We start from the raw sequence: 23,964 nt of genomic DNA, 5'->3' as shown, positions 1-23,964 counted from the left end.
GCTAGTCTGAATAATTTCTGGCATAGGGCAATAGTTGACAACTAAAGGACACTGGCAGATACCTTGATTTTACAGAAAAAGTTGTGTTAAGGTTGGGAAAAACTAACCCCAAACTCCTTGAACCTGAATTTATAAAAAAAAAAAAAAAGATACACAAGGATGACAATATGACTCACCCATTTGATTTGCAGAGGCTTGTTTCGAAAGGGACACTACATTTATTTGGCCCTGTGTCCCACCAGAACAGTAGACACATACACTATAGGCTTTCCTGAATACTAAATCTATACAATGTGCAAATAATCTTACAAAAGAAAACATGCACTCCCATAATAAGTGATTGATCAATATTTTTCAGGGGCTGATAATGTCTTCATTTAAGCCAAACACATAATCTATAATCTTTCAAACTCAGAATAACCATATTAGATAGCATAAGCCTGTGTCTGGATCATCTTATTACTTACTGAATTGGATCCTGGGAAATCATATCCTCCCATGACTTTCATGTAAGCTTTTTCTATGAGAGAAACCCATAATTCACTTTTGTTGTTAGAATAAGAACACAGCAATTCTCCCTTGTGATCAACAGGTAACTGGTCATCAATTATCACCTGGAGAAAGAGAACATTAATTTCCTTAGGTGGTATGAAATATCTTAAAATCTTTTCTATCAAAAAACTTCCACACCTCTTATACTGATAAAATACATGATAAAAGGTATGCTATGTCAATTACTAAGATAATGGTAGTTTTCTATTTCTGGAAACTGATCAATTATAAATGTTTTGTGATGCCTTTCTTAAGGTTTACAATTTGATCTCCCTCTCAGGTATTAACTTTGAGCCAACAGTTGGAAAATGTTATGGATCTACCAACAAAGTTATTATGGATTCTAGAAATGTACTTTATATCTAAAACAATTATAAAAGGGCCTCTCACTATTAAGGTAAATAACAATAGTACCCTAAATCTGCAAAAAGATTCATGCTGTACTTAGTAGTAAAACATTATGACTAAAAAAATATATTTAAATAATATGGAAGCATAGAAGTAATCACCACAAACATGCAGCCTCTAATTCACATTATAGAGTGATTTGGGAAACAAGTGGATAAAAAGAATTTTGATCTATTAATAGAGAAACTATGCAACTGCACTTTCTTTTTTTTAATTTTTTTTTTTATTAGTTGGAGGCTAATTACTTCACAACATTTCAGTGGGTTTTGTCATACATTGACATGAATCAGCCATAGAGTTACATGCAACTGCATTTTCAAAGATTCTTTAAACCAGAGATTATTTACAAATTATAGTTCAGAAAAACCATTCTCAACAATTTTGTTTAGATGGGAAAATTGTTTAGTTCTTAAGAAGTCAGCTAGAGCAGTCATTCTGAAAGGTTGTTCTCAGACAACATCACCACCACTATCACCTAGAAACCTGTTAGATATGCAAATTCTGGCCCTTCTGCAGACCTACTGAATCAGATGCTTTGGGGGTGGAGCCTAGGAATCTTTTTTAACAAGCACTCCAAATGATTCTGTGCACACTAAAGTTTGATTCTTATTCAATTAGAGAGTAACTTCTAAGTTTCCCACACAGAAATGGTGTGGAATCTTGTTTAAATGTGCATTCTGATTCAGCAGGTCCAGGATGAGGCCCAAGTTCAGAAATTCTAACAAATTCCTGTATGCATGAAGGCTAAGTCGCTTCAGTCGTGTCCGACTCTTTGCAATGCTATGGACAGTAGCCCCCGGGCTCCTCTGTCCATGGGACTCTCCAGGCAAAAATACTGGAGTGGGTTGCCATGCCCTCCTCCACGGATCTTCCCGACCCAGGGAGTCAAACCCATGTCTCCTGTGTCTCCTACATTGGCAGGAGAGTTCTTTACCTCTAGCACCACCTGGGAAGCCCAACAAATTCCCAAGTGATACTAATGTTGATCCCCAGACTTAATGAGTAGACAGGAGCTGGAGAAAACTAACAAAACAAGGCCCTTACAACATGGTTCAGAATCCTTAAAGAAAGATTTGCAATTTAAAACTATGTATCTATTTCACAAAGGAAAACAATATTAAAGGTGTCTTACATCTTGATTTACACACATAAATTGTTCTAATGGACTTAGTGTGTCTGATGTCTTTTTAATCAAAAAGGTAACTAATGACCACCAGATTAAAATTCATTTTAAGCATAAGCAATCATAAGCTCAATGCTACTTCTTGGAGCTTTCTATAAATTTTCCCAAACTCATTTTTTAAAAGACTTTATGCTTGTCATCATTTTTTATTTTTAATTATTATTGATGATGTTATTGATAGTAATATGTATAATATCACAGAGCCAAAATCAACTAAACTGACTTTTTAAATGTTTACATAAATAACATTGCTTAATGACTCTACTCAAGATTCAAAGGTAGGGAAGAGAGAAGGGGTTGATATGGAGAGAAACGTTATTCACCTTTCTGGGGACACCATTGAGGTGAAGTTTTACCATGTACTTTCCACAAGGATTGTACTCTGGCTCACCATCCTTATTCTGAGGGTAAATTATGCTTTAGTAAAGAAAAGAAATGGTGAAATACCAACATTAATATTCAATATAAACTACTATGCAGAATATTAATTTTATTTAGACATATGCTATTGTCTTAGTAATTTTACGAAAATAAATGTAAGAATATTTGTCTATAATAGACCTGTAATAGAAAAAGAATTTCACCTCAAAGTTTTTATTTAATATAAATAAATGAAGACAGTATCGTAGGAGATCATACAGTAGGGCATACATTTCATAATATTCTGAAAAATGCTCTTTTTTAATTATATCCTCTAATAAATTTTCTAGTAAGTGGATATATTTTAAACTAGTTAAAATAATCTACTATTGGCTCTAAAACATAAAGAGACCATTTCAGTTAACTACAACTAAGGAAACTATAACTCTGACACAGAGATAAAGTCAGCAGAGCGCTGATAAAGTACACAAAATTATCTAGTGAGATACCTGTAGAAACTATCAGTATCAATTTTCTTTTTCAAACTGCATACTATTCATTTACATGCTCTGTTTATCCAAGATGGCAAATGACTTCAAACTAAGGTCTGTATCTATTTACCTTTCTTCTTTCAGGACTTAACATAACAAAAACAAGTCAGGAAAAGCTGTACAAAAAAATTATAATGCTTAATTTTTATAATGAATAACTTTAAGCTAATAAAATTTCCAAAAATTGAAAGAAAAAGTATTTCATGGTAACATTTCAGTACACTGTTCTAGCCAACAAAAATGTTATATATGTTGTACTATATTACAGACCCATATAATGCTGTATTATATAATGTTTTATATTAATGTCTTATTTAACCCATTAAAAACATTATTTCAGTAAATGATATAAAAATTTGAGATATTTTCCAACAGATATGTTTTTGTGTGTTAAGTTTTCAAAATCAAAATGGATTTCAAAATCCATTTTACACTTATAGCCTATCCAAATTCAGATTAGCTCATTTCAAGTATGTAATATCCACATGAGACTTGTGGCTACTATATAGTACAGTCAAATTATAAATATGATTTTAATTTGACCACTCATTTATTTCATTTATATTATTCTAACTATATGTGCATATATTCTTAGATTGTTTTAGCAAATCCTTCCACATTCACAAACCATCTGCTTAACACACAAAGGCCATAACATTCTAAGTGATATGTGCAGACAAACCCTAAGCTTCTAATTTCCAATTAAGAGAAGAGACAATTCCATGAAAAGGGCTAAAGGGACAAATATAAAATCCTACCTGGTAATCAACTTCTTATTAAATCGTCTTTCATAAGCTGCACTGATAGCCAGTGATGCCACAAAAGAACAATCTGATACTATTGTCTGTTAATAAGAATTATTAATATTCATTTACTCATGCAATTTCAACATTACCACAATATTTAAGCATTGCATCCAGAGTCTAACTTTTTATACTAAATATCTTGACTGCTGCTTGAACAGGAAAACAATAAAATTGAAATGCCATAGTGCCAACTAACATATTTTGTTCATACAAATTCCCGGAAAAACAAGCATTTCAATTAAGTTACTTTAGAATAATTAAATATGCATGATGCATTCTTACATGAATAAAAGCATATTCAATTGAATTACACTTTTTAATGACAAAAAAATTACAGGCATTTAAAAAACATTGGTTAATTACAATGACAAATTAAAATCAATACGCACATCAAAAAATTTGAATCACAGTATTTCAGGAGCATTATTTTCATACCAATGTGAAAAAATCTATGACTTCAGGGCTAATGTGTCATTAATAAAGTCTATAATCAAGTCACAGAGTTGTTCTACTGCCGAAGTGTTTTAAATAAGCCCAATACCTTTCTGTCTTTTCTATTTATTCTCTCATCAAACATAAAATTCAGATTCTCAGTTATTCTCATCTGCAAGCATATATCAATAGGGTGCACAAAAATCTATAACTGTTCAAGAGTTATATCTCAATATGTCGAAGTCAAATGCGAGATGAATAATTTTTCCAATCATACTAATGCATCTGAATAAATAAAAACCTAAGAAAAAAGGCAAATGTATATTCGAATTACTTTAAGATGTTAGTTTTTCATATAAAATTATACAAAATAAATGTTTACCTGCTTTATGCTGAAACTAGACACAGTATAAATCATTGTAGGATTGTTGGTGAGGTCTTCTGGTCGTACCCATTTAGAAAATGTAGCTTTTTGTTTAGGTGATAATGGTAACTTGCCACATCTATCACTGAGGTGATAATAAAAATTAAATAATAAAATTAACCTTAAAAAATGACTTAGAAACAAGAATAAATTTCCCAGAGAATTTTTTTTTGGTATAGTGATCACAGTTATATAGCAAATTCTAAAAAAACTCTCTGGCCAAATTTGGTTCTTTACACTTGACCTTGAATTCAATCTGATCATCCAACCCAATTAAAAAAAAAAGTACACAGATAACTGACAACAGAAGAGCAACTAAACTCTTATATTTATTTTAAGAATATACTTTAAAAAGTTAAATTGAGCATGGTTATATTCAAGAAATTCAGTTTCAATAAAATGGAGCCATTTGATTCATTCAAAAGAAGCACGGAAGCTATAGATCTTTATGTTGGCTCTTGACAAACTCATCTCTGCAGGACTAATAATGAGAATACCTAGTTACTGAGTAATACACAGGTGGCAACAGTGGTAAAGAATCTGCCTGCCAATGTAGGAGACGCAAGAGATGCGGGTTTGATACCTGGGTCAAGAATATCCCCTGGAATAGGAAATGGCAACCGACTCCAGTATTTTTGCCTGGAGCATTTCATGGAAAGAGGGGCCTGGCAGGCTACAAATCCATGGCATCACAAAGAGTCAGACACGACTGAGCACATACCCACACACGAAACATGTGCTAGGCATCACACAAAATATTTTACATATCTTATTCATTTAACCTTCAAAATGATTCCTTATTAGAGCAAATTTTTTAGAAAAAGTTTCAAGTGATCAAATAAGCTGTGACCAGTTGAGCTAAGACACAGAAGAAAGGGTATCTGATTCCTGGTCTTTGGTGCCAAATCCAGCACCTTATCCGTTACTCTCTACTCAAAATGTGTAGGGAAAATATGTGAAGTATTTCTCTATAATTAATGTACAGCACAAAAGTCTGCCATTCTTCAAAGTGCTTCTAGAGCAAGGGCAACAAATCTTTGGTTTTGAAAGATTTATAGGCTAATATAAGGTGAATGATTCGCAACCTGAAAAAAATGTTTTTTTAAAAAACAGAATGTTGACAGACATTAGGAGAAAGAGGGTTTTGTGGTGATGTGTGATCTGAAAACTCCTGGCTGAAGTATTTTTTCTTTTTTTCCATTGGAAGGACACCTCTAAACCTTTAATAAGCCAGTATTTACTGGAAATCTCTTGGAGTATAATATGGTATACACACTTCTCAAACTTTTTTGATGATCACCTCATACATCGCATAGAACCACTAGCATTCTAGGCAGCATTTTGTACCTTTGTAGTAACAGGACCTGACTGGAAACATACAGTGAGCTGAATGAAATTAGAAGAATTTAAGAACTGCCATCACAAAAGTTTGAGGAGAAAAAATAAGGCTGACTCAAATCTATAATCACATTACTCAATATTATTAATCCACCATATGAACCATAATTCAGTAAATCCAAGACTCTTAGTACTTGTTCTCTCAAAAGTCACCACTGAATTACCAAATTTAACATTCATTTCTTAGAACTTTGAAATATTTAAAATACTTTATAATTTATAATACATGACCAGAAAAGAAAAAAAATTCGTCACCCAATCTTTCTAAAAAAGATTAAATAAAGCTCAACATTCAGAAAACTAAGATCATGGCATCCAGTCCCATCACTTCATGGGAAATAGACGGGGAAACAGTGGAAACAGTGGCTGACTTTATTTTTGGGGGCTCCAAAATCACTGCAGATGGTGATTGCAGCCATCAAATTAAAAGACGCTTACTCCTTGGAAGGAAAGTTATGACCAACCAAGATAGCATATTAAAAAGCAGAGATTACTTTGCCAACAAAGGCCCGTCTAGTCAAGGCTACGGTTTTTACAGTGGTCATGTAAGGATGTGAGAGTTGAACTATAAAGAAAGCTGAGCGCTGAAGAATTGATGCTTTTGAACTGTGGTGTTGGAGAAGACTCTTGAGAGTCCCTTGGACTGCAAGGAGATCCAACCAGTCCATCCTAAAGGAGATCAGTCCTGGGTGTTCATTGGAAGGACTGATGTTGAAGCTGAAACTCCAATACTTTGGCCACCTCATGCAAACAGCTGACTCACTGGAAAAGAGCCTAATGTTGGGAAGGATTGGGGACAGGAGGAGAAGGGGACGACAGAGGATGAGATGGTTGGATGGCATCACCGAATCGATGGACATGGGTTTGGGTGAACTCCAGGAGTTGGTGATGGACAGGGAGGCCTGGCGTGCTGCAGTCCATGGGGTCACAGAGAGTCAGACACGCCTGAGTGACTGAGGTGAACTGGACTGAGTCTTTCTAACCAAACATTCATACACTGGGGAGCTTTTTGCCATCAGTCTGCTATCTTTGAATTTTGAAATGTTTACTGTCACTATTTCTTCTGATTATTCTCACTGTAAAATAACCCAGAAAACAAGAAAGGAAAAATCTTGCCAGTTACAACATTTAATTTTACTTGATTTTTCTTAAAATTTAACTAACTTGGTAAGTAGTCACTGAGCACCGCCACTCGGGACACCGTGTAGGTGTGCACTCTCTGTCCTCACGGTGCTCAGGGTCCTACATGCAGGACAAGCAGAGAGCACGGGGTCAAACACAACGTAAAATCCCAGCTTTGCCAAGGGCACAGTAACTAGAGGAGTTACATTTTAACAACTGTGGTAAGACAGTTATATTTTTGTTTGGATAGTTATAAGACAGTTATATTTTTAATTACAGTGTAAGCATTTTCCCCTGTTACTTAATTTTTTGAAAACTTGATTGTTCATGAGTGTATAAAATTCTTTCTAGGGACATTCTGTTGTATGAGCACTAAAAATATGATTTATCTTCATCTGTTACACAAAGATTGGAACTACAAGTTTATATCTCTACTTGGATATTGCCATTTAAGGGCATCCTAGAATAACTGATTTACATTTTCATAAGTATAATAATATTGCTAACTATCTTTTATATAAATCTTTGACTAGATCTGTAAATACTTTTTAAAATTGGTTTCTTGAAGTAAAATCACAGGTCAAACATTTTTAAAGTATTTGAAATGTACAGCTAAATTATATAATTTAGTATTCTGCAAGATAGTTATTTTCTAACAGTTAATTCTTATTACAAAGTGCTTTCTATAGAACAAGCACCACTATAAGTGCTTTACATTTCATTAACTCATTTAATCATCACAGTAACACCAGGAGGTGGATTCTGTTATTACTTTAAAGTCTGAAGCAGTTTAGAAAGCTTGCATGGTGTCACACAGGATACGACACTGGACAGCATGGGTCTGGAATCTGTGCCCTTAATGTTAGTGCTATAAGCGTCTTCAGTTCAGTTCAGTTCAGTTGCTCAGTCACGTCAGACTCTCTGTGACCCCTGAATCGCAGCACACCAGGCCTCCCTGTCCATCACCATCTCCCGGAGTCCACCCAACCCCATGTCCATCGAGTCGGTGATGCCATCCAACCATCTCCTCCCCTGTCGTCTCCTTCTCCTTCTGCCCCCAATCCCTCCCAGCATCAGGGTCTTTTCCAACGAGTCAACTCTTTGCATGATATGGCCAAAGTATTGGAGTTTCAGCTTCATCATCAGTCCTTCCAATGAACACCCAGGACTGATCTCCTTTAGGATGGACTGGTTGGATCTCCTTGCAGTCAAAGTGACTCTCAAGAGTCTTCAACACCACAGTTCAAAAGCATCAATTCTTTGGTACTCAGCTTTCTTTATAGTCCAACTCTCACATCCATACATGACCACTGTAAAAACCGTAGCCTTGACTAGACAGACCTTTGTTGGCAAAGTAATGTCTCTGCTTTTTAATATGCTGTCTAGGTTGGTCATAACTTTCCTTCCAAGGAGTAAGCATCTTTTAATTTCATGGCTGCAATCACCATCTGCAGTGCTTTTGGAGCCCCCAAAAATAAAGTCTGACACTGTTTCCACTGTTTCCCCATCTATTTGCCATGAAGTGATGGGACCAGATGCCATGATCTTAGTTTTCTGAATGTTGAGCTTTAAGTCAACTTTTTCACTCTCCTCTTTCACTTTCATCAAGAGGCTTTTTAGTTTCTCTTCACTTTCTGCCATAAGGGTGGTGTCATCTGCATATGATCATTTCCTAGATCCAGATTAACCACTAGCATCACACAGGTGCCTGAGTGAAAACCTTATGCTGATAACTTACTGGCCTTGAGATGTCTACCTTCTGCCCATTCAAGAACAACAAACACTAGAAGTGTGAGAGCAGGTCTTCTGTTTTTATAGTCTTTATGTATTCTGTACACAATAAGCATTTAATTCCCTGATGCTTTCTTATAATAAATATGCTGATGGTAGAAATTTTAAAAAATAAAAATGTTTTAAAAAGTAAACCACTTAATTTTGCTACTTAGAGATAACCATTGTAAACATTTTGATGTATCACTTTACATCATTTCATTTTTTATATGTATAAATACATAAAAAAATAAAATTTGGATATCATGTATTTATAATTTTCTATCTTTTAAAATTTTTATATATTAAAAACATTTCCCCTATATTTTTCAGAGTTATTTTTTTATGGCTAACATAGTATGTAACAGAATAATATGAATATGCCATTATTCAATCACTCCGATATTACTGGATACCAAGTTTGTTTCAATAATTTTTTGCTGTAACAAACACTCTGATAAGGCTCTTATGATAGACATCTTTGGCCCAATTTTAATTTCCTTAGGATGACTAGAACCTGGGAGTCCTGAAACAATGATTTTAGGGTTCTTGACATACGCTGCCACTGTCCTGAAAGGCTATGCTAACACTTTCAAAATGAACCCTGTTTCTGAACTGGATCTTCTTTGTAAACAACAATCCTGCCATTGTTCTCCACCTTTCCATTCAATGCCTTGGCTGACTTGCATTTCTGTGTGATCCAACCCAAACTGGACAAATATTTACTCACTGCTTACTTCTCTGGTACTAGGTACCGTGTTAGACACTATGAGCATGACCTTACCCACAAGTCCTGTCCCCAGGAAAGGTCAGAGGCACTCTTGCCACGTTGTCCCACCTCCTTCCCTGAGCTTCGTCGCTTTTCCAATCAGAATTTTTATTACAAATTTTAATTTCAAGGCTATGGATTTAATTAGACTTCAGCAGATGGGAAAAGTACTGAAAAATTATGAAATTAATTTTGAAAAGTAAGAATTGCAATAGTGCTTGCTTACCAGAAAGGCATTGGATAAGCAAAACGTTCCCTCAGATCAATGCTCATGAAAGGAACATATTCAATACCATTTATTTTTGATGTTGTCCTATAAAAAATAAGAAAAAAATCCAAAGTAAATGCTCAAGTCAACCTTAATCACCAATTTTATTTAAACTCCTTAAAATTTAAATGATAAGGTATGCTATTGTAATAAAATTAAACTGATAATCTCATGTAATGTTGATAACTTTATTTGAACAAAATTTTCATGAAATAGTTGAATACCAAAAAAAATTAATCCAATTTAATCCCAAAGTTATTCTTTTGAGACTACCATCCTTTACAACAAAACAACTGTCTCAAAATAGGCTAACACCAGAGGCAATGAAATTGTCCCCAGGACACAAAGCGAATTGTATCCTCAACCTAAAGAAAGAAAGCAATTGCTTAGTTGCTTAATTATTTGAGGAACCAAAGGATTCTTGGAAATAAATTCTTTATATTTTCTGGTTATGAGACTAAGGAATGGGTAGTGACGAAGAAAGAGGCACAGATAACAGTTAAGGCCTCTTGACAAATTTAAGAAATGTGGCTTGTAGTAGCTTTGTATATTCTCTTCCTATTTTGTGTCACACGTTTATTTGTACATATTAGCTATTTCCTTCAGTTCCTTCCCCGCATTTTATTTAGGAGGAGTGGCAAAGTAACTTCACAATTTAGCCTCCAGGTAACAATATACAGTGAGACTATGAATTTGAGGGCTAATTAACACATGAATATAACATTTGTGTGTATCCCCATCTGGAGATGGAGAGAGCTTTTGACTTGTGTGAAGGACAGCTGCGTCCTATTAGTAGAAACTCAGAGCTGTTCTGTAGTAGTGTGGAATTTCAAACGTGTGTAGAAGGGAACAAGTGGACGCTGAGTAGCCAAAGTGCTGGATAGTCATTAACTTGTGTCTCAGGTCCAAAACCACTCTTTTTCTCCTGCTTTGTGTTGTGTGGTTTCATAAGCATTTTTTTCTAGGCAGGCAGCGCTATGTTTTCTAGAAGCAGAATTAAAATCTTCAGCAGGAAAAGAGAGAAACGCCCTCAGGCGGCTGCTATAGAGGAAGGAACCATTCCACAACTGCAGGAAATTAACAGAAAGAGCAACTTTACAGCACACGCCGCTCTAAGCTGGCTGGTTTTCAGAGCCCAAGTGATGATCAGCCATGCTGGCTCAGGATGCGAGCAAAGAATCCCACAATCTTGTTCTTTTGCATTTTTAATATCCCCTGAAGCTGCTTCCAGACACTGAGTTGGCTTCCCAGCCCAGGGGCTGGCAAGCTATTTCTGTAAAGGGCCAGACAGTATAAAGTTTTGGCTTTGCAATGAGGTCTCTGTCACATATCCTGGCTCTTTCTGCTTTCTTTTTTGCAACCCTTTTAAGAAATATACAAAGGCATTCAAAGCTTAAGGCTGCCCTTTGCTGACTGGCCTAGACTGCTGTTTCAAGGTAGCAATTAGGGTTCTGGTCAGAGGCTGCAGAGGTGATGAAAGGGCCGCCATAGTTCTACTCTGCCCCATAAAATTATTCAACTTTGAAGAGTGTTAAGATTTTCAGGAAAAAAAAAATACATCTAGAGGAGATGCGAATACTAAAATACATTAGAACAGATTTCAAATATTTCAAGTTGTGACTGTGTGACAATTTACAGTTATATAATAGCATGACACATTACAACAAAGATGTATGACTCATCAAACCTAACGAGCATAACCTTATCTGCACTGATGTTAACAAAATTGTTCATTACAACAAAGCATAAACCGACTTACCTGAGAACTTCTATTTCTTCTGCTGTGTATCTCTGCCCCTGTGCGTCACATGACTGTGGACTTATAAACGGCTGAGGTCTTTCAAGGAAGGGATTAGTTCCTAGTGGAAAGTGTGTTCTCGTTGGAGGTGGCTTTGGCTTTATATTTGTTGCCTTGATTTTGCATGATGGCTTCGTTAAAGGCTCACTCAATGCTTCTGCTCTATAATAGAGGTACAAAAACACCATTCTAGTTTTTCTCCTCACATTTAAGTTTTTCAGCACACAGTACTTACTTTGAGAACAGTCAAGCATCCCTAAGGTAAAATTACTATCTAAAATTCTTACATTCTAGTCAATAGTTCACTACTTAAGCTACTCCCAGAGGTAAGGTATTTTTGCAAACATTTTACTGAAACAGTAATTTAGCACTTACAGCATTATCAGATCCTACGAAAGGCAAGGGGCCTATATGAATGTAGAGAACACAATCCCTACTCTCAAGGTACCCCTAGGTTTGCAGGGAAAGTCAGTTGCATCAAAAGTGGGACATGAGGCTGGACGCGTTCCACGCAGGTAAATGCACAGCAGAAGTTACTGACTTAACGCAGGGAAGAGGGTAAGTGAGGGAGCGTTTTTCCAAACTGACATTTGAGCTGTACTTGGCGTTGAGCTCTGAGTCGACCTGGGGAGCTAGGAAGGGTTCTAAGTAGAGAGAAGAGTGTGAGCAAACGTGCAGATCTGTGAAACAGTGGAGTGAGTTACTGTGATTTCAGAAGAATGTAGGGAGCCCCTGTGAGCAGGGCACAAGCGAGGCAGCAGGAGACGAGGCCAGGGGCAGGGACGGATCACGGAAGACCTCGCTTGGTATGTAAGAGCTTCTGGACTTTGCCCTGTCAGAGAACTGACAAACTAAAAAACAGAAGTTTTTAATCTGAGGTCCTTATATGCGATTTAGCAGTCTTGTTAACACTCTGAAACGGTATGCAGATAAAATGTCATGCTATCTTCTCCCTAGAGTGTATCCATTCTTCTGAACTAGTCCTCACAGGAAGCGTTCGTGACTGAACATGTCCCTGTGCTGAGGGTGCACCCAGAGAATACGAGATGAATTACCCACAGAGGTAGCAGGGGCCATCCATGATTCTGACTGGTGACAGACATCAAAAGGGAGAAGCTAACAATATGTCAAGTGCCCACAGCTTTATGAATTTGGAGAAACAAATGATGCTAGATGATAGCAATGAAAAGGAGGGGTGACCCCTATATCTCAATGCAAAAGAAGGGCTGGGGGAATCACAGTTCCTAGTCTGAGCCTCAGAAGGAGGTACTGTACTAATTCATGCTGTAACTATAAATGCCACTCCACTCTTTTCCTTTGTCTATAACGCTTTGTACAAGAGGTATAATTCTCTTGTGCAAATACACTCATTATCTCAACAAATGGATGTCTGGCAGTCTGCTAGGTGCTTGGTTACAGCAAGGAACAAAGACAAAATTCTCTGCCCTCATAGAGCTTCTATTTGGAGGACAGGGGTTAGGAAAGACACACACATTGTTAACAAATATGATAAACTGATCAATTTTATATACCTTAGAAAACAGTAAAGAGTTATGGGAAAGAATATTACAACAGAGGAAATAGGATGGAAGTACCAGTGGAGATTTCAATTTTACACAAAAAGCCGAGCACAGGCCTTATTGAAAAGTTGACATTCGAGCAGAGTTAAGGGAGCCTCATGCATGTATGATGTGGGGTATGTGATGATGTGGGGTATGTGAATTGCTGGCTCATTCTCAACGTCTCCATTTCTAGTAGTGGCTTTGGAGGGCTCTCGCAAGCTTTCTCTTTGGAAGTTTCATATTACACAACACAAGGGAAGTCTTCCGTTTTAAATACCATAACCATCTTTGTTTTAGACACAACAAAAACTAAGTGAAACATTTCTTGACTGATTTGTTACTTTTTGAGTTTAAAGCAGGGATGAGGACACAGAGATGAATTAGCTCTCTGTTCCCCTAAGGAGTTTACCATCTAATAAGTCAAAATACAGGGGAAAAAAATAGCAGGGAACTAGGGAGGAGCAAATTCACTCAGAGAAAGAAGACAGACTTTCTCTGGATGTCAGGTTTGTTACCACGAGCTCCACCATACATTTGGATAAACACGTCACACTGAAGTTACACCGTACGCTGTGGGGACCAAAGCTGAGGAGCCAAACTCACCTGTCTAGTGCCTGCCGAGCCAGCTGCTTCAGCTTATTTTGCAGAGTTTTATCAGCAGTTTCATAAGACTTAAGAAAAAGAGAGACAGACATTCTAAAGTATTAATCTGCTTGATCCATGATATTTCTAAGCAAGAAAAAAAACTTACAATGCACATTACACTTCTAAAAATTATGAAAATAAACCAGCACACTTTATTTTTATCCTTAAAGGTATCACTTAAAATTGTGTTGAAACTCATCACTGAGGTAAACCCCAAGACCACTTAATGTGGACGGGTGGTAAGTGGAACACGACTGAAAAATCACAGTGCTGCAGAAAGCTGGGCAGCAGCAGCCCCAGCAGGGCAAGGTTACTGTACTAAGTGAAACAGGCCAGGAGAAGACCTTAGGACTCCACTTATACGTGGAGTCTAAAAGCAAAACAAACAAAATAAACCAAATGCACAGACACAGAGAGGAGATTAGTGGATTCCAGAGGAGAAGTGGAAGGAGGCTGGGGACGGGCAAAATAGGTGAAGGGGGTCAACTGCGTGGGATAGAAGGTAACCAGATTTGCAGTGGTTATCACTCTGCTGTGTGTGCAGATGTTGAATTATAATGCGGCACTGTACATAATTAAAACTGAAAACCCCCAGCACTTACCAGCAGTCTCAGGTACCTACGGAAATGAGGCTAGATGGTTCTTCTGGATAAGAGACCTGGGACAAAGAGCCGGCCCTCGGAACAGTTCTGACAACCCACTCTCCACTACCTCATACCCTTCTATCACTGCACTGCTTGCTCTTACGCACTAGATGACCCTTAGAGCTGACTGCTTCTCCTCGGGAAGCAGTAAAAACCAGTCACTATACAGATTCCACACTGTAAATTAACAAAACCACTAATGATTTCTTAGTGTATGAAACTGTATAAAAGGGGAAAGAGCTTTATTTATTTTTTTTATGACGAACCAAATTTTTTCCCTTTATTAAAAAAGTTGTAGTTGATTTACAATAGTTTCAGGTGTAGAATAGACTGATTCAGTTATATATATACATATATTCATTTTTTTTCAAATGCTTTTCCATTATAGATTATTGTAAGATATTGAGCCTAGTTCCCTGGGCTACACAGTAGGGTCTCTGTTGTTTATCTATCTCATGTACAGTAGTGCATATATGTTAATCCCAAACTCCTAATTCATCCCTTTCACAGGAACTTTATTTTAAATTCACAGATTGTGATGAATTCTTCCTGTAATGTTAACTTTAGTTACAGGAGTATAAGATGGTCAAAAATACTACCTGTAATTTAAAAAAACAATTGCCAAGTGATTCAATTAACACTGTCAAATTTTTAACAAGGTGTTAAAAATCCATTATTAACTATACTCTTCATTAGCTTTTTTTTAAAACTTATTTTTGTATTGGGGTATAGCCAATTAACAATGCTGTGATAGTTTCACGTGAAAGTCTTGGGACTCAGCCACATATACACATATCCCGTTATCTTTTAATGAGGAGTAACTTAAGTTACATGTATAATAACAGGATTTTTTTTTTTTAACGAATTGTTACAAAAAATTCACTGGTATGGGGAAAAATTTCTTAGGACAATTCCACCAAACTTAACTTGTAAGTATTATTATACATACGGTTTTCAGACAGAGATCTACAGCTTCTGTATACAGTTCTATAGCATCTTCAACATTCCCTTTTTCATCTTCATCAAAAGCTTGTGTCACGAGGAAATGGGCACGCTCTAAGTCCAACTGATGTTTTGATTTCAAAGGATCCGCACTCTTTGACTGAACTAGGATCAGAAAAAAGCCACATACTTATATATACATCCAGGGAATAACCTGCCATTTTAATACACTCTTTACCAAAATTCTGTAATCCTTCATGTAAAAAACTTAGCAAGGTAAAAAAAGAAATGTTTAAATTTTCCCTGAACTCCTCTCTGTCCCTACTAACACTTTTCATCATTTAAAAAAATAAAATGAAAATTAGCATTCTCCCACAAAAAACAAGACCGAAACTTAGAAAACACTAAATCTAAATAAACTCAATCATGCTCGAAAGTAATTTTTTTTAGTACAGACAATAATTATATAATCTACTAGGCCTTAATGATAAAATTGATGCTGTTTCCTATTCATCAGGGTCCAGAATAAGCTATATTTTTATTGCTGTTCGACATAAGTGCTTCTATTTGTTTTTAATATAAAGATACATATCCATAAGAGACTTTCATCTAGAATATATAAAGATCTCTTACAATTCAACAACAAAAAGACAAATCCAATTTAAAATGGGTGTGGTGATTATCTCATCAACTTGTGTCAATTCGACTGGCTCACAGGTTACCCAGTTGTTTAGCTAAGCAAGATTTCTGGGTAGCCTACGAGGATGCTTCTGAATGAAATGAGCATTTTGAATTGGTACTGAAAGCAGACTGCCCTCCCCAGTGTGGGTGGGCATCATCTCACCCACTGCGGGCCTGAACTGAGCAAAAGGCAGAGCGGGAGAACCTGCCCTTACTGAGGGACTGCTGGAGCCGACACACTGGTCTTCCCCGGCCCTTGGACTGCAACTCACACCACCAGGTCCCCTGCTTCTCAGGTCTTTGGACTTAGACTGAACCACACCACTGGCTTTCCTGGGTCTCCAACTTGCAGAGGGCAGACGGTGGGACGTCTTAGCCTCCATAACTGCATGAGCCAATTTCTCATAATAAATCTCCTTATGTACACCCTACTGGTTCTGTTTCTCTGGAGAACCCTGACGTATATCGTATATCGTGGGTAAAGAATCTGTACAGACATTTCTCCAAAGTAGATATTCAAATGGCCAACTGGCACATGAAAAGATCATCATCTGCCATCAGGGAAATGAATACCAAAACCACAATCAGATGCCATTTTATCCCCACAATGGTGGCTAAAATAAGAGAAAATAGCAAGTGTTGATAAGGATGTGAAGGAACTAGAACATTGCTGATTTAACTGTAAAATGGTATAGCCACTGTGGAAAACAGTTTAGCAGTTCCTCAAAATTAGACATAAAGCTACCATGTGTGTGCATGCATGCTCAGTCGCTTCAGACATGTACAACTCTTTGCAACCTTATGGACTGTAAGCTGCCAGGCTCCTCTGTCCATGGGATTCTCCAGGCAAGAATACTGTAGTGGGCTGCCATGCCCTCTTCCAGAGGATCTTCCCGACCCAGCAATCAAACCTGGGTCTTCTGCAGCGCCAGTGGATTCTTTACCACTGAGCCACTGATATGTCCAAAGGTACCATGTGACCTAGCAATTCTACTTTTGGGTAGAATTCTACTTCTGGGTTTCAAGAGAACTGAAAACGTATGTCCACACAAAAACAGCATTACTCACAACAGACAAACGGTGGAAACAAGCCAACATCCACCAAGTGATGACTAGATAAATAAAACATGGTATATTAATACAATGAAATATTCACCATAAAAAAGAAAGGAGACACTGATACATGCTACCACAAGGATAAATGTGAAAAATATTATGCTAAATGAAAGAAGCCAGACACAAAAGGCCACATACTGGATGACTCCATTTACAACAAATATCTAGAATTGGCAAATCCATGGAAACAGAAAATAGATTAGTAGGATTAAAGATGAGCAGGACTAGTGGCTGCTAGGGCCTATGGGAAATAGATGGTTAGATAGCATCACTGACTCAATAAACATGAATTTAAAAACTCCAGGAGATAGTGAAAGACAGGGAAGCCTAGCATGCTGCAGTCCGCAGGGTTGCAAAGAGTTGGACACGAGTGACAAATTGAGCAGCGACACCAGGGGGATGGGAGGAATGGGGCGTGACTACTAAAGGCTAAGAGGTTTCTTTTAGGGTGAGGAAAATGTTCTACAGTTAGATAGTGGTGATGATTGTACAACTCTGGGAATACACTAAACCACCGAACTGTATACTATAAAAAGCTGAATTTTATGATGTGTGAATTATATCTCAATAAATGTTTTTTTAAAAAGCTTTAAATTTTGTCTCAAAATTGTGCTTGATCTTTAAAAAAAAACTATAACCCTCAGTAACACCTCTCTGAACCATGTATGGCGCTTTGTTTTGCTGACAAGTTTTCATTCTTCAAGAGATTAGGGCTGTCTCATTCTGTGCCTGAGAATCATATAAACATCACGTTTATAAATTTAAAAACTTCATTTACTTAGCAAGGAAAATGAAGTGTCTCTGAATTCCATGGTATTTTGAATATATGGATCAGTATAAACTTGTATCAAGTGAGAGCTTGACACATAAGCAGTTTAATTTTCAGTGCATGCAGTTTCTGGGCACTGTCTTAAAAGGAAATACTGTGTCTGTAAGGGGACTGTCATAACGAGAAACCCAACAATTAAATCTACTTTATCTTAACTATAAGCTGGTTGGTAACTGCTCCTATCTGTTCAGAGTAAGTGGTGGAAAGTAGCACAAAGTCTGTCAGAGAAGGTTGAATAAGACCTCTTTAAGTTTGCAGCTTTATTAGATAGCCACAGGGGGAGAAAAAGTCAAAAAAGAGTCCTCAATGACATGAATACATTCTTGAAACAAAATATCGACTGATGATCATTTTCTTTCCCATCATGTAAACAACAGATTTTGCCAAGAACCCACCTACTTCTAACAGAACTATGAACATTAAGCCTGGGAACTTGTGCCACAGCATTTGCCATGTTGTTTACAAAATTAAACACAGGTTGTCCCAGGTCTCTGCTTACATGTCACTTTCCCAAGATACTGCTGGCAAACTCTCTAAAATAAGAGTTTAACCAAGGTCTTGAGGTTGAGGCTACTGATACGGTAAAGACCGTGAACCCACTGCTGAAGTCTTTAGACACTGAAGGGAAAAGAGTCATTTAATTTTAATAGCAGGAGAGAGCACGTGACAGATATTTAAAGGCAGATTTTAACAGGATTTTAATCCCGATTCTGCCAATGATACATTGTGTGAATGTAGATAATTCATGTCCATTTTTGGGAAATTAGGATATCACCTTACATGACCTCTGAGGTTCCTCTTCACAGATCACTTATTTTCATATTACGATTTTCAAAGATGTGATTACCAAAAGAGGAATGAGCAACAAACAAGTGAAGATCAAGAATCAAAGATGAAAACAAAAAGGAAAGAGAAACATGAGGGAAAAGTAAGATGGGATAGGAAAGAAAAAAAATAGTGACGGTTAGTCTTTACCAACCTGCTGAATGTAAAGCCTGCACTCTTTCCAGATACTCATTTATTTTCTCTTGAATATGTTCTAGACTTGATCCTGCCATCTCAGCATAAATCAAAGCTTGTGCAGCTTCCTAAAAATAAAAAAAAGAATTCAAAGGAATCTAACAGATGAATTACAATTTGAATTTTCTTTACTGCTTTCTAACTCATGGTTGGGTTTCTATGAATGATAAAACAAGAATATCTTTAAGATACTAGAAATTTTTTTCATACGGTAAGTGAATAATATAGTCCTTTACTACTTCTTTCAGTTCTCGATGCTCTCAATTTTCTCAGACTGTTGAAAATGTACAAAGTCAAATAGAAGGGGTTGATCTTAAACATTTTCTTAGAATAACTGTGATTTATGTTGTTTTCCTTTTTCTCAATGCAGTAGGTCAGACGAAACTACATACTGTGAAAAGGTGATCTGAGTCCTGAAAGCATTAGAACAGACAATACTCATAAATATCAACAAAAGATTATAAAGGTTAATTGTCTCTCTGCGAAAGAAAAGTTTTTTCTCCAAAGAAAACATTGTCAAAGGGGGAGACATTTTAAGGCAGATTTCAGTTGTATGAAAGAAACTTAATTGAGAACACCCGGATTCATTTTCCAGTTATTCCATGACCTCCTCAGCCAGTCAGGACATGCTCATGAGGAAAAGTCTCCGTTCTCGCCATCACCATTCCAGGAGGGTGTCCAGAGCTACCACAGAGACCCCTCAGGCACCACCACCTTCCCTGCAGTCATCTAAGCCCGTGCATTTCAAGGAACCTCAGGCCTCATTATTTGCATCCAAAGAAGTCATCCCTTTTCGAATCCAGTTACTGGAGGAATCCTTTCTCTGAACCTACAAAATCAATAAGAGGAGTACAGCTTTGATCCAAATGGAAATTGGGGGTAGAAAAGATGTGTTTTCCTCAGATCCTGCAATTCAGATATTTCAAGGGAGGAAAATACAACTGTATATGTAAATATTGCAGCCAATTTTTAAAACTGTTGGTATCAACTTTATTTTGCTCATTTCATTTACACTTGGAAGTGATTAACAAGGAATCCCAAAGAGATCAGCATGCAGACCAAAAACACTAAATATCTGAAACAGTTTACGTAACAGCTCCTAGAAACACCACCACTTTTCTGATTCTCTCAAGGAAAAGAAATTCTTTATAACAACACGCATGCAATTCTACAGCAAAACAAGAGGTGCTGTACAGCATTTCCTTTCACTTTAGAAAAAGCTATTTCATATGGCACTGTTTACTTATGAACGTTTGTCATTATTTCACAAAACTAATAAAACACAGTTCTACTTTTAAAGAAATACCACCATTATGAAATTGCAAAGAAAATAAAGTTCAAAAAGAATGACTCTGAAACACAACCGAAGTCTCTAAATATAGGTTATAAAATGAAGGCAATCAAACATTAATCTGAGAACAGTAAATTACACATTATTGCAGCATATAGGTTTGTGGAAGAAAAACGACTACCACTGTATTTTCAAAGTCTGACATTCTTCCTAAAAGAAAAGGTGACTGTAGAGGATACAGCTCCTTCCAACGGAGTGGGGATGGGCCAGGACTGGAGCTGGAGAGGTGTGCGTCTGCAAATCTTCAGAATTGGGGAGCAGGCAGTGAACTGGGAGCGCCTCTAATTCTGGCCTTAGCAATTTATCCAAAAGAAATATCACAGAAACGTGTAAAGTATTAGCTACAAGGATATTATGATGCTGAAGAAACAGAATGCACGTTAAAATGGCCAGAAGAGTTTCTCAACAAACGATGGCATACCCACATAATGGGATACTATGCATCTAGCCCTTAATATTATTATTGATAACAAGATCACATCAAGAAACTTTTAAAAAATTAGTAATTTTATTAAAAGTTCAAAAGGACAGGTTTAAAAAAATCATAGACAATCTGACCCCAGTTTGTTTTTTGAAAAAGGATGTGTACACAGACACTGGGGAGATCAAGACGTGTGGAAGTCAAGCACTAGGACGCACAATGCTTTCTTCTCCACTGACTCGCGGCGCTCTCCCGCGTGCCTCCAGCCCGTCTGCCGCGGTGAGCCCACGTCTGTGGAGCCCAGCGTCCGGCCCCGCCGCCGCCCTCAGGAGCTCCGAGCCGGGGGATCGGCGACCCAGCCCCCGGCGGGATGGCCCCTCAGCCCCGCCCCCGGCCCGAGCGGGCCCGCCCCCCGGCCCCCGGCCCCGCCCCCGGCCCACCTTGTAGTAAAACACGGCCTCCGCGTAGCGGCCCTCTTGATCGCGCTGAACCGCCAGCCGCGCGAACTGCACCGCGTCCCGCTCCAGCGCCGCCGAGTCCATGGCCGCTCCGCGCCGGAGCCCTCCTCGCGTCGCCGACCGCCGCGCGCCCAGGGGCCGCGAGAGGTCCCGGGCCGCGCGGAAGGCGAGCCAGAGCTCACTTCCGTCGACTGAGGGAGGACGGCCAACAGCCCACCTCAGGCTCCCAGCCCGCCGGCACCCTCGCGCCGCGGCCGCCGCACTCCCAGGCCGGCCCACCGGCCACACTGCGCAGGCGCAACCGGGCCCGCGCAGGTGTTCTGGGAGCCGCGGCGACTGAGGGAGGCCCCGGCTCGCCGGAGGGCGCGGGCGGTGGGCGGGGCCCGGCTGCGCCGCGCCGTGTGCACGTGACCACCCGGGCTCCGGGGATTGGGCAGGCCCATGCGGCGCCACGTCGGCGCGGCCGCGGGCTTCGCCGACTGTCTGACGGAAATGTGAGTGTGAGGGCTGTTGCTGGTCAGACTGGGTGCAGGCGCGCATGCGCCTCAGGGAACCTTGTCCCCACTTACTATCCGGGTAAGGTGAGCCGCGCTTCCCGCCCTCATCTGAGCTGGCTTTTTTAAGTCAGGGAAGTGAAGTAAAGACATAGCGTCACATTACCTGTCTCTTCTGAGCTGACTTTTTAAGATTAGGGACGTGAAGTAAGGACAGAGGGTCCTTATGTGATACTTTTATAAGGTTTCTAACCATGTGTACCTCCCTGAGTGTATGGTATTGAGTGAATTGTCGACAAGCAAGGTAATGCGTTTTCTTGTTTACTTATCCTTAGGTTAACTTAATGCTGTTGTCATGACTCAGTTAGGTGATTATTTGATTAATTTCTTTCTCTCTCAAAACTCTTGACTTCAGCAATACAAATGAAGGAACTTCACATGTGGTGGAGTGGATAAGAATCTGCCTGCCAGTGCAGGGGACACAGGGTGTATTGTTGTAGCCGCGCGTTCCAGGAAACAAACTCACCCAGAAGGACAATGCAGATAGTGGAGTGTAATTTATTACACCAGGGGGCCCAAGGCAGAGGGTCCTCTTAGCCAAGAACCCCGACCGACTTTTGTGAAAACCTTATATACCTTAAGTATATAAGTACTGCTGAAGCCCACATCCCCAAATTCCTTAAACCTAGCCTGGAAAGTGTTAAAGGGAGATACAATCAGGTCACAGCCATGATTCATAATCAGAAGGGTCAGCTGGTTATACATTGTAGCTTACACCAATGGGTACCATAAAGATTACAAAGGTGATTGACTACATAGGGGATTATTGCATTCTTTTTGGCGATGGGAAATCTTGGTATGGAATCCGGTGTCTATCACTCTGGGAAGCCAGTTCAGCTGTAGGTATGTTATGCCTATGGCTACCAGGCACATAGTCCAAAGCTCACTGAAAGTGCAAGATGGAGTTTCTTTCTTTTTCAAGATGGAGTCAGCACGGCCTCTTCCTCTGCTCCTTCAATATCACTGGTCGAGAAAGACCCCACATGCTGGGGAGCAACTAAGCTGGTGTGCCACAACTACTGAAACCTGGTTGGCATCTAGAGCCTGTACTCCACAGCAAGAGAAGCCACTCAGTGAGAAGCCCTAGCACTGCAATTGAAGAGTAGCCCCTGCTCACTGCAACTAGAGAAAATTCTTGCGAAGCAATGACACAGTACAGCCAAAAAACAAATACATAAACAACGATAACAAAATGAAAGACACCATGATGTGAACAAAACTCAAAATTCACTGTAAGCCAAAGAAGCAAGATGTGGGAGAACAGACTGTTTTATTTTGTTTACAAGGAACACTGGCAAAGACAAATCTTACCAATAATGTGAGAAGTTGTTAGGGAACAGTTGACCAACACTGCCTGCCCTGACTGGGCACCATGATAACACCTTAAGTCTCGTACGTCAGGATGCTTCAAAGAACCTAAAGCCAAAGAAGGGCCCAAAACCAACCTGGGGAAAACCCAGGAGGGGTAAAGAAGGGGAGAAGTGTGTGTTAGTCGCTTCAGTTGCATCCGACTCTTTGTGACCCCTTGGACTGTGGCCCGCCAGGCTCCTCTGTCCCTGGGATTCTCCAGGCGAGAATACTGGAGTGGTTTGCCATTTCCCCCAAAGAAGGGGAGAAGAGACCAGTCCATAAAATCTCTTGCCGGCCTCCCAGACTCTCTCATGCTGAAAATCATTTTGATTGAGGGATGCACATGCCACTAGGAAGGGCCCTGTGTTGGACTGACTGAAGGCATGAGCAAGATGACTGGCCAGAGACAATCCCAACTCACCTAACCCCACCCACCATAAAACTTCAAGCTGCGAACCACAAGTCAGAGCAGTTCTCCTGATCTCCCTTACCCTGTTGCTCTCCACTCCAGAGCCACTTTTCAATAAAGTCTTTTGCTTTGTCAGTACCA

General features: G+C 38.9%; 1 protein-coding gene across 3 annotated transcripts in view; it reads right to left on the bottom strand.

Moving 5' to 3' along the window:
• Window positions 1–21,796, bottom strand: part of CAPN7 (calpain 7) — a 45,313-nt gene extending 23,517 nt beyond the window's left edge. The window contains exons 1-10 of one of the 3 annotated variants that reach the window (XM_065943179.1): window positions 21,493–21,796; window positions 19,240–19,348; window positions 15,642–15,799; window positions 14,007–14,074; window positions 11,803–12,003; window positions 10,002–10,088; window positions 4,675–4,801; window positions 3,813–3,898; window positions 2,467–2,560; window positions 468–614 (exon numbers count right to left, since the gene is read on the bottom strand). In XM_065943179.1, coding sequence (XP_065799251.1) covers window positions 468–614; window positions 2,467–2,560; window positions 3,813–3,898; window positions 4,675–4,801; window positions 10,002–10,088; window positions 11,803–12,003; window positions 14,007–14,074; window positions 15,642–15,799; window positions 19,240–19,348; window positions 21,493–21,594 — 1,179 coding nt within the window. In that variant the 5' untranslated portion in view covers window positions 21,595–21,796. The remainder of the gene's footprint in view (window positions 1–467; window positions 615–2,466; window positions 2,561–3,812; window positions 3,899–4,674; window positions 4,802–10,001; window positions 10,089–11,802; window positions 12,004–14,006; window positions 14,075–15,641; window positions 15,800–19,239; window positions 19,349–21,492) is intronic. The other 2 variants (XM_065943177.1, XM_065943178.1) reach the window with 2 other exon arrangements.
• Window positions 21,797–23,964: the final 2,168 nt, after the last annotated feature.

Source organism: Muntiacus reevesi, chromosome 8, assembly GCF_963930625.1.
Source record: "Muntiacus reevesi chromosome 8, mMunRee1.1, whole genome shotgun sequence".
NCBI classification, from domain to species: Eukaryota; Metazoa; Chordata; class Mammalia; order Artiodactyla; family Cervidae; genus Muntiacus; species Muntiacus reevesi.
This window is presented reverse-complemented; position numbering and strand designations above follow the sequence as displayed.